This window comes from Harmonia axyridis, chromosome 7 (assembly GCF_914767665.1).
Source record: "Harmonia axyridis chromosome 7, icHarAxyr1.1, whole genome shotgun sequence".
Taxonomy (NCBI): Eukaryota; Metazoa; Arthropoda; class Insecta; order Coleoptera; family Coccinellidae; genus Harmonia; species Harmonia axyridis.
This window is the reverse complement of record NC_059507.1, coordinates 4686006-4698056: the sequence shown is the minus strand read 5'-3', so window position 1 is coordinate 4698056 and position 12051 is coordinate 4686006. Positions and strand designations below refer to the sequence as shown.

The window sequence follows — 12051 nt, the reverse complement described above, 5'->3', positions numbered from 1 at the left end:
TTTATGCTTAAATGAAATTGGATTCGAATACCGTTACCTATTCGATTAATGGATTATTTTGGATTGAATGAATTTTAACCCTTATGTCACAGGCTGGATTAGTAGTCCTACAGAAATTATTAAAATTACTTATTGAATTATTGAAGAAAATCCAAGCTGAAAAGCGAAAACATATCTGGAAGGCACTGACTTGAGTTTCTTCAGAAAAGGTATTCAAAAGTTGCTTATTCGAGACATACAATTTACTTAAATCCATTCATTACCCCATTTGTATATATGTATTTCATTCTCTCATCTGCGGTACTTGTATCTTACATTTCAACAACACGTATTCCTTTTCTGTGTAGATTTTATCAATGTGTATAAAACAACAACCGGACTGTTATGGTTTGCGTATAAACGAAAGAAAACAAACTCGCTTTATTTTTAGTTTCATTGCTGGTCCTGAATGCCTTCATACAGGAAAATTTCCTCATGTAGATGTGGCAGATAGCTGGAGGAGCTACTCTCTAGCAGAGCTGGCTTGATGAATATCGCTACTTTCGAGAACTTTTTTTAAAAGGTTTTCTGAAAATGAAAGATCAGGATCTGGCCTTCTCTTGATGTTATTCTTAAAAATGTTTTGAGTATTCTAAACCCACCTTTATACACAAACTCTTCACAATACATATTTTGATTGATGAATACCTCAGAGTAATAATTATTACTCTGAAGGAATTGACTAATTGAAGAAATTCTAAAAAAGCACTGACTTGGTGTCAAGAGATTTTAAGCGCTCGTTGATGCGCCCTTGGATACGATCGTCTAGAAATTCGACATGAACATTAGAGTGATTATTTTATATGAACAAACTGAATTTTAATCCAGTCGAATCAATTTTTACGGAAATATTCGATGAAACTGGGAACATTTAAGCTTCTGGGACAAGTTAGTGATGTGAAGAATTGAAACCGTGTGCGTCACTCAGAAACTTTCTCCTTCACAATGAAATAAACATCCATTGATTTCTCCCAAAATATACTCTTTTTTTAATATCAAAACAAAATGAAATATCTCATTGAAAAACTCTACACACTAAATCTCAACCCGGATCTGTTGCTAATGAAATATTAAGCGCTCCAACCTTTTTAAATCCAACGAGAAGGTATACACGAATTGTTTGAACCTAATTTCAACCCAGATGATTGTTCTCACTCGAATCCAAAGTGAATACAAAGCCTTCTGCACGACAATAACAGTACCTACCCACTTTTTTACAATAAGCTCAGGCAATCTACATTCAGCGATGCTTAACGAATTGCCAAAAGTTTACTAACCCGAAGAAACGTGAATGAACTCTTGATTACATCTACTTACCGCATTGGAAGAATAAAAAACTTCACTATTCATTTTGTTCCATTAGAAGTCGATTGAAGGGAGACCGTTAAGGCCCAGTTTCACCAAATGCTTTAATCTTGACTTGGCTCTTAAGTGAGGCCTTAGATCACGATTAATGTAATGTAGCGTTTCACCACACTCCAAAGCGCCATTTAATCGACCAATCGCGATTTAGCACTAATCGGCCATTTTCGGAGGATTATAACCTTTCAAGTTGAGATTAATAATTATTTATCAGTATGGAACTCTTGTCTATGTTATTATTTTTCCGGAAATTTCTAATTTTTGGGTCAATTTTATCAAAATATGACTAAGTATATGTATAGGCTCAATATTTCCCATTTAAAATACACGTAAACTTTGTTTTTGTGTTTTATGAAATTTATTGCAAAGAATAATTTATTGATATGTTTGATTGAAATATTATTTAAGAAGCAGTTAAACTTGTTAATAAAAATAAATAAGTTAATAAAATTACTTATATAGTTTTTTTTCCAGAATGTGTGGTTTTGTGAAATGGGATAATTTCTTTTTAACTTCTGCAAGTTTCCGACATTTCGAAGCACAGCACTCGACATTTTCGGCAAAAATTAACTTTGTTTTTTGTTTACAAGATGACAAATGATTTGAAATGTTATGAGTTATGAATGAATGACACCTGACACCTAGCGTCAATGGTGCTCATCACTGATAATACGATACAGAACACTATATAACTTTTTGTTCACAACGTTGCCAAATAGTTTGACTATTTAATCGCGATTTGGTTAATCGCGATCATCTTCGGACGGGTTGATGCATAGTGAAACAGAAAACACTGTTAAGCCTGCTTTAGTAACAAGCGGAGTTTAATCAATCTGGGATCGAGTGCTGTTTGGTGAAACTGGGCCTAACTAGATTCCACTGAGAATCTGAGTGAGATTGGCAGTATTCCATTATTTCTAATGTTGAAGAGTGCAATCCCCTTTTGATGTATTATTTTTTATAACTTTTCTCTAATTCTGTGGCAAATCCGTTCATTCTGTCTTACCTATTCTAAAAGGTTCACAACTTTGTTCCGCCGTTTTGCAATAGCTGGCTGTCGTGGTAGTTGGAATGAATAGATCGTAGATGTCATACAAGAAGCGTAGGTATTTGTAAATAAAACGCCATCGAAATATTGGTCGATTTGTGACTGCATCATAAAGTTATTCTCGATTAAACATGTCAGCTGACGAGCCAAATTCTTATCATTTGCGGGAGGTTTTAATTATCCACTTCATTATGAAGAAATCTGCGGCTGAGGCTCATCAAATGCTCTCAAATACCTATGGTAAGGCCGATATGGGTGAAGAACGTGCCAAGAGTGGTTTCAATGCTTCAAGAACGGTGATTTTGAAGTCGAAAACCAGCATGCTGGGGAAAGAGAGAAGGTTTTCGAAGATGCAGAATTGGAGACACTACTTGATCAAGATTCGTGTCAAACGCAACAAGAATTGGCAGGATCATTGGGAGTGACACAGCAAGCCATTGCAAAACGCCTGAAAGTCATGGGAATTTTTCAGAAACAAGGAAATTGGGTGCCGTACGAGTTGAAGCCGAGAGATGTTGAACGGTGTTTGTTTGCTTGTTAACAGCTGCTTGCAAGGCAAAAACGGAAGGGATTTCTACAACGCATTGTAACTGGATACGAAAAATGGGTTCATTATGATAAGCCCAAGCGCAGAAAATCATGGGGATATCCTAGCCATGCTTCCACGTCGACGGCCAAACCGAATATTCACGGTTCCAAGGTCATGCTCAGTATTTGGTGGGAACAGCTTGGCGTAGTGTATTATGAATTGTTAAAATCGACTGAAACAATCACAGGTGATCATTATCGAACGTAATTATTGCGTTTGAGCCGAGCATTGAAAGACAACTGGCCACAATATAACGTAAAAGTAATTTTACAGCATGGCAATGCTCGACCCCATGTTGCGAAAGTGGTCAAGACATACTTGGAAACGTTGGAATGGGAAATCCTACCCCTCCCGCCTTATTCTCCAGACGTTGCTCCCTCGGACTATCACTTGTTTCGATCAATGACACACGGCCTGGCTGACTAGAACTTCCGGTCTCATGGAGAAGTAAAAAATTGGAAAGATTCGTGGATCGCCTCAAAAGATGATCAGTATTTTCAACGCGGGATTCGTACGCTGCCCGAAAGATGGGAGAAAGTAGTGGCCAGCGACGGACAATACTTTGAATCATAAATGTAACAGGTGTTTTTTTTTCGAGGTATATAACTTTAAGTTGACATTACTGTTCAAGATGGCGACCGATTTAACCGCTGTCAAGTGATTGATTCTCAGTTTAGTTTGGAAATTCATCATGAATAGACTCACGCCTGAACAACGCTTGCAAATAGTGCAATTTTATTTCGAAAATAATGGTTCTGTGCGGAATACGTATCGCGCACTACGTCCATTTTATTTTGTTTAGCGATGAAGCGCACTTCTGGTTGAATGGCTACGTCAACAAACAAAACTGCCGCATTTGGAGTGAAGCTAATCCTCAAGTGTATGTCGAAACACCGTTACATCCAGAAAAACTGACTGTTTGGTGCACTTTATGGCCTGGTGGAATCATTGATCCGTACTTCTTCAAAAACGATGATGGCCAGAATGTTACAGTCAATGGTGATCGGTATAGAGCCATGATTACTAACTTTTTCATTCCTGAATTGAACAACCATGATATCCAGGAGCTGTGGTTCCAACAAGACGGCGCAACATGTCACACAGCTCGTGACACAATCGATTTATTGAAAGACACGTTTGGTGACCGCCTAATTTCACGTTTTGGACCTGTGAATTGGCCTCCAAGATCTTGTGATTTAACACCTCTAGACTACTTTCTGTGGGGCTATGTAAAGTCATTGGTCTATGCGGATAAGCCACAAACCCTTGACCATTTGGAAGACAACATTCGCCGTGTTATTGCTGATATACGGCCACAAATGTTGTAAAAAGTCATCGAAAATTGGACGTCCAGATTGGATAACATCCGAGCCAGCCGTGGCGGTCATATGCCAGAAATCATATTTGAAATGTAATGCCACAAGATTATCTTGCGGATAAATAAAATTCACGTCAATCGAATAATCCATCGTTGTTTTATTGCAATTTAAAGTTCTATAGCTCTAAAAAAATACACCCTTTATAACCAGTTTCTTTCAATGAAGCCTCGAATTTTGGAAAAAATGGCGGAAGCAAAGTTGTACGCCTATGTATTGATAAAAAATTCAATCTAACAATATTTTTGTATTGTGTTATCATTTAAAGTTCATGAGCTCTCAAAAAACGCCCATTAGATCGAGACATATGTATTACAGTAATCATTTAGCCAAAAATTTCCTTCAACTTATCCCTGACCAAAAACATTATCCGTAAGATATCTCAAGTAATTCAGCATTTACACTGAACGAGCCATGAATGACAAATGCGATATTACTGATCTCCGATTCTGTCGTATACGAGGTCCTATTCGTAAACGTAAATACAATCGTAAATAAGAAATTAAAACTTCGGCCTTCGGGAGAACATCTCCTTTTGGATATCTCAAAATATTCAAAACGTGCATCGAATAGAAATAGGAGGAATCTTCTTGCTTCGACGGTTTATGTATAGCGAATATCGGTTGGAACGCAAACCTGAATTTAGATAAATCGTCCTCTCTATATCCTTATCGGTTTAATGGAAGGAAGTCCCATCTTATACCAAGATCAAAAGGCTCATCCAATTTGATAAATTGATGTCTTAGAATTAATCGACAAATAATAACAAGATCTATTATATTCCAAAATCATTAGTAACAGTAAATTTACTAAGGGAAACAATTAAAATCAATACAAAATATTTAACGTCAGAGACTAAATTTTGCTAATGGGTTTACCAGTAAGGCCAAATACATTATATCAATAACTTATCGTAAGTAATTGCACAAGTGCATCAAAATTACCGATAATTTTGCATGACAGCGTGTTGTCATAAAAACTGCATGAGTTCATTTTCATTTTTGGAGAAAGAGCCCGACACCGAAGGTGGAGGGCTCTTTCTCCAAAAATGAAAATAACTTATCGTAAGTAATTGCACAAGTGCATCAAAATTACCGATAATTTTGCATGACAGCGTGTTGTCATAAAAACTGCATGAGTTCATTTTCATTTTTGGAGAAAGAGCCCGACACCGAAGGTGGAGGGCTCTTTCTCCAAAAATGAAAATAACTTATCGTAAGTAATTGCACAAGTGCATCAAAATTACCGATAATTTTGCATGACAGCGTGTTGTCATAAAAACTGCATGAGTTCATTTTCATTTTTGGAGAAAGAGCCCGACACCGAAGGTGGAGGGCTCTTTCTCCAAAAATGAACATGACCGAATGCAGTTTTTCAAGGAAAACACGCTGGAATGCGAAATTATCCGGTCATTTTGATGCACGAGTGTAATTCGGGGGAATATTTCCCGAATAAACTGTTACATCACTTGTCATACTGATGTAGAATGGAATTGCCATAGATTCGAACTGTGTAAGATGCATAGAAACTATGCATCTATGAACAGAACAATTATCGCAGTGCAGTTTCGCTTCCTACAATGCAATTATCGTAGGTAATTGCACAAGTGCATCAAAATTACCGATAATTTTGCATGACAGCGTGTTGTCATAAAAACTGCATGAGTTCATTTTCATTTTTGGAGAAAGAGCCCGACACCGAAGGTGGAGGGCTCTTTCTCCAAAAATGAACATGACCGAATGCAGTTTTTCAAGGAAAACACGCTGGAATGCGAAATTATCCGGTCATTTTGATGCACGAGTGTAATTCGGGGGAATATTTCCCGAATAAACTGTTACATCACTTGTCATACTGATGTAGAATGGAATTGCCATAGATTCGAACTGTGTAAGATGCATAGAAACTATGCATCTATGAACAGAACAATTATCGCAGTGCAGTTTCGCTTCCTACAATGCAATTATCGTAGGTAATTGCACAAGTGCATCAAAATTACCGATAATTTTGCATGACAGCGTGTTGTCATAAAAACTGCATGAGTTCATTTTCATTTTTGGAGAAAGAGCCCGACACCGAAGGTGGAGGGCTCTTTCTCCAAAAATGAAAATGACCGAATGCAGTTTTTCAAAGAAAACACGCTGGAATGCGAAATTATCCGGTAATTTTGATGCACGAGTGTAATTCGGGGGAATATTTCCCGAATAAACTGTTACATTACCTGTCAAGCTGATTTAGAATGGAATTGCCATAGATTCGAACTGTGTAAGATGCATAGAAACTAAGCATCTATGAACAGAACAATTATCGCAGTGCAGTTTCGCTTCCTACAATGCAATTATCGCTGTAATTTTCGATAATTGTTCTCCAGATACATAGAATTTTTGACAGGAGGGAAATATTCGTCAATACGTCAATTATCCCTCAGTTTGTTTACATTGCCTCCTTCTGCCAGTTCAGCGCAAATGTGTTTTGGTTTTGTGTTGTTGTCATAGATCTTATCTAGAGGAGATTTGGACGAGATTAAAATAAAGTTTATTTAGATTCCCATTCATGACATTTGTGATGGGCCTTCAAACAGTTCACATACAAGGTGTCCCAAAAGAAAGTAATGAATCTCATGGTAGAAACGCATCAGAAGTGTCTCAAGTTGCTGCATCTGCTGAGACCATGTTCTTTGATCATAGCCAGGAAGATTCTGCAGTTCAGGCAACAAAAACTCATCCAACATCCCCAAATAACACTCTAAATTCACAATAAGTGCATGCCCTCTCAAATCTTCAGAAAGGTAAGGGCAGATAATAACATTGTAGCCCATACCGCCACCGGGTTAATGATGCTTGCGTTTTGGATTGGTTGCAACAGTTCTGCTTATTCATTAAGATAAAAATGAGTTTCATCCAAAAACAGGATGATAGTCAACATTCAATAGCTTAGTTTACAAATTCTAACCTCCGAATAGCATCTTGAGATTTAAATTCTTGCACCAATTGAATATTTTAGGGTTGTAGCTTTAGATCTTTGTGCAAATGCGAGATTACTAGCTTTCTAGTGGGGAGGTCGGGATCATCACGAACAGATGATCTATGTCTATGGACTATGAACGTTATTGGTATCCCAAAGCTACAAAAGTTTGTTATTCGTCCTATCTTTCAATATTTCGGATTACCAACTTGGATTATCTTTTGCAGGTTATGGTATCAGGCTATAGTGTCGTGGTATTCATCTCTCTGTTCGCCTGTACGGTTGCCGCCATCTGTGAACAAGGAAAAACTTTCCACCACACCGACCTCCAGCAATGCGTGAACTGCACCGTGTGCAAAAGAGGTGAAGTCGTGATACGTCCATGTGAAATCCATCGGGATACCCATTGCGGAGTCCTGAATCTCAACGATATACTCAAGTTCGTCACTCCTGAACCTTCGGTGACGCAAAACCCCCTCAGGCATCATAAGCACAAGAACCACCATCACAAGGAACGTAATGAGCAGCCAAACCGGAAATGTCCGTTTGGAGACGATAGAACGGAAGAAGAATCAACCATGGAGCCGGAGAAGGTAGCTCCTCTGGTGTCTAGCACGGAGGTACCGTTTTCTAGTGCAGAAACCATCATATGGGACTGGCAAGCTGTTGCATTGTCAACGGCAGTTTTCACGTGCATACTGTTTTTTCTTGTGATTACCCTCTATTCTTTGCACCAAGCGAAGCAATGGAGGAGGTTGAAGGAAACTTTTGAAGCTGGTGAGTACTTTTTTTTTTGTTGTTCTTAGTGTTTTTTATTGATAACAGAAATTTAAACGTAGGTTCAACACTTATCACAATTACATCATTAAAATTATAACATTCGGATGTGCTGAACGAATTACTATAAAACGGTATTATTCAAGGCATCATACTTGGTCCAATATTCTTTCTGGTATATAACAAGAATGCTCATCTCTCGACTGTTACATTCGCTGAGGATACGAGCTTTATTCATAATTCACGAGAGGGATTTAAATTCAGTGATATATTATATAATCGGGCAAGTTGACAGCAGCGCTGTATACGAATGGTGTCAGAGATATAGCCTCGGATAAAATACTGTCAAAACTGAATCTATGTTTCTGCAGCTAAAAAACCAACATGATTACTTCAAGTAATCACACTGTTCGAATTTCTTATCCAGCATTAAATTTTTGGGTATAACACTAGATTCCAACTTGTTATGAAATGAGGTTACTTGAAAATTGGAAAATATTATGGAATTCGAGTCATCAGGCCATTTAGGAGTTCTAATATGTTATTGGTTATTACCTCTGTATGGTCCTTTCCAACTGTCTGTTGACCAGTAAGACATAATTATTACCTTTTTATTGATTGATTCAATTACATAGATCACGATAATGCTTGCAGTTGGGCTATTAGACTATTACTTGAAGAATTAAAGGTATAAATCTGAAATTTTCAAAAAAAAATTGATAATTTTCTCGAGGCTGCCACTTCTTTTGGACATAAGCTACTCACTTGAGACCTCACTATGTTTCAGATCATCTGAAAAACGTTTTTATTTGAGGGGTCTGTGACGAATAATTCAGGAGATACAATGATTTTTGGAGCGAAATTCAATTTTTTCCCAAATTTCGAGTTTAAATTTCCTCAAAAAATCGGTCAGCGATGCAAGAATTGACGATTTCTGATTAGCCGAATTTCGATCTCCCCTGAAAAATTTTTTCTTGAAAAATTTTCGTAAATTTTCCCTTAGAAAATTGAAAAAAAATAAAAGTTCCTTCGTGGGATTATTGTATCGTTTTTTTGATTGATTCGACTATGTAGATCACGAAAATGCTTGGCGTTGGGCGATCAGTACATTAGTTCAGAAATTCTAGGTAAAAATCTGAAATTTTCGAGAAAAAAATTGATAATATTCCCGAGGCTGCAACTTCTCCTGGACGTGATCTACGCCCTTGAAACCTCTGTATGTTTTAGATCGGAACTTCATGTTTGAAAAACGTTTTTATTTGAGGGGTCTGTGACGAATAATTCAGGAGATATAATGATTTTTAGAGGGAAATTCGATTTTTTCCCAAATTTCGAGTTCAAATTTCCTCAAAACCGTGAGCTCTACGAAGAATAGGTCAGCAGTGCAAGAATTGACGATTTCTGGTTAGCCGAATTACGTTCTCACCTGAAAAATTTTTTGTCGAAAAATTTTCGTGAAATTTTCAATAGAAAATTGAAAGAAAATAAAAGTACCTTCATGGGAATATTGTATCATTTTTTGATTGATTCGACTATGTAGATCACGAAAATGCTTGCAGTTGGGCGATCAGTACATTATTTCAGAAATTATGGGTAAAAATCTGACTTCCAACTGCTTGACCACCCAGTTTATTCTCCAGATCTGGCACCCTGTGATAACTGGCTTTTTGTAGACCTAAAAAGAATGCTCCAGGTTGAGAAATTTGATTGAATTGAAGTAAATTGATTGCTGAGGTTGAAGCCTATATCAATTTTCTTGAAAAAATTTACATGTATAACCATGTTGACAAATAAAGACCATTAAAAAAATGTGTTTTTACTGGTGCTAGACCCAGGATTAATAGAGTGAAGTTTTATAAATAGGTACTCATGGAATAGCTCGTCTCCACTGTTCAGAAATATGCTCTTTGTTGGCTGCAGCTATGGCATAAAATTGAAGAAATAAGCAATTTTAGAAATAGAGTCGTCACATTCACGGACGATATGATGAATTATGTATATAGAAGGTCATGCATGTTATACTATGAATATTTTTCAGTTGAATCCCTAGTGCACTCCCGCGTTCTCAACTGTGCCAAGTCCGGTCTGAAATTTATGTCTGCACTTTTTCGCTTCTCTCCGTTTTGTTGGCGAATTAGATTTAACATGATGGATTGGGACATGCTTAATATAGCTGGAATTATGCCTGTCGTCTATCAATTTAGGAGATTTCTTCAATTCGAAATAGCACCTGGCCTCTTTATCGAGCTTAATTGAGGTCAACAACAACTTTAAATATATTTTCCTACAACCGCTATGAAAAGTAGCGTATTCTTCATAGCTTACTCAATTTCAAAACTTTGTATTACTCATGCTGTGGGAAATATTATTTCTCAATCCACTTTGCTCACACCTCGCTTGGTAGACCAATGAAATTGGACTTTTGAGTCGTTTCTATGGAAACGCAATAAATTAGCACATACTGTCAACGAAGGCCATTTTGATTTGAATCAAGTCCATTACTTGAATTATTGAAATTTGTGCAGTTGTAGGAAATAGTATATTGTGCAACAAGTGGGGAAAGTCCAACTTTTCTCGCGAGTGTGGAAGTTTGTGGCAAAGTGACGTGAGAAATAATATTTCCCACAGTATGAGCACTACATACATAAAAATTGAGTAAGCTATGAAGAATACGCTACTTTCCATAGCAGTTATAGGAAAAGTATAGTGTGCAACATGTGGAGAAAGTCCTTTTCCACACTCGCCTTTCAGGCTCATGCCACAAACTTCCACACTCGCGCGAAAAGTTGGACTTTCCCCACTTTTTGCACAATATACTATTCGTGGATACGCAACCAGATAAAAACAAACTGATGAAAATATGTCATCTATTAAGTGTACAACTTTGCTTCCGCCGTTTTGCAATAGATGACTGTAGCGGTAAGAGGTAGTCGAAATAAATAGATCGTAGATGTCTTAGAATAAGCTAAGGTATTTGTAAACATAACGCCATCGAAATATTAGTCGATTTGTGTCTGCATCATAAAGTTATTCCCGATTAAACATGTCAGCTTACGAGCCAAATTCTCATCATTTGCGGGAGGTTTTAATTTTCTGCTTTAATATGAAGAAATCTGCGGTCGAGGCTCATCGAATTCTCTCAAATACCTGTGGTGAGGCTGCTATACGTGAAGAAGGGTGTCGAGAGTGGTTTCAACACTTCAAGAACGGTGATTTTGACGTCGAAGACCAGCATGGCAGTGGATAAGAGAAGGTTTTCGAAGATGCAGAATTGGAGGCATTACTTGACCAAGACTCGTGTCAAACACAACAAGAATTGGCAGGGTCATTGGGAGTTATGCAACAAGCAACTTCAAAACGCCTGAAAGTCATGGGAATGATTCAGAAACAAGGAAATTCGGTGCCGTACGAGTTGAAGTCGAGAGATGTTGAACAGCGTTTGTTTGCTTGTGAACAGCTCCTTGCAAGGCAAATACGGAAGGGATTTCTGCAACCTTTTGTGACTGGAGACGAAAAATGGGTTCATTATGATGATCCCAAGCGCAGAAAATCATGGGGATCTCCCGGTCATGCATCACGTCGACGGTTTAAGCAAATATTCACGGTTCCAAGGTCATGCTCAGTATTTGTTGGGACCAGCTCGGCGTAGTCTATTATGAGTTCTTGAAACCAACTGCAACAATCACAGGTGATCGTTATCGAACGCAATTAATGCGTTTGAGCCGATAATTGAAAGACAAACGGCCTAAATACAACGAGAGACATGATAAAGTGATTTTACAGGATGACAATGCTCGAACCCATATAGCGAAAGTGGTCAAGACATACTTGGAAACGTTGAAATGGGAAGTCCTACCCAACCGCCGTATTCTCCAGACGTTGCTCCTTCGGACTATCAC

General features: G+C 37.7%; 1 protein-coding gene across 1 annotated transcript in view; it reads left to right on the top strand.

The window, feature by feature from the left end:
- LOC123684413 (tumor necrosis factor receptor superfamily member wengen) overlaps nt 1-12051 on the top strand; it is a 51850-nt gene that overhangs the window by 16627 nt on the left and 23172 nt on the right. Inside the window, exon 2 of the mRNA XM_045623664.1 lies at nt 7603-8152. Coding sequence (XP_045479620.1) covers nt 7603-8152 — 550 coding nt within the window. The remainder of the gene's footprint in view (nt 1-7602; nt 8153-12051) is intronic.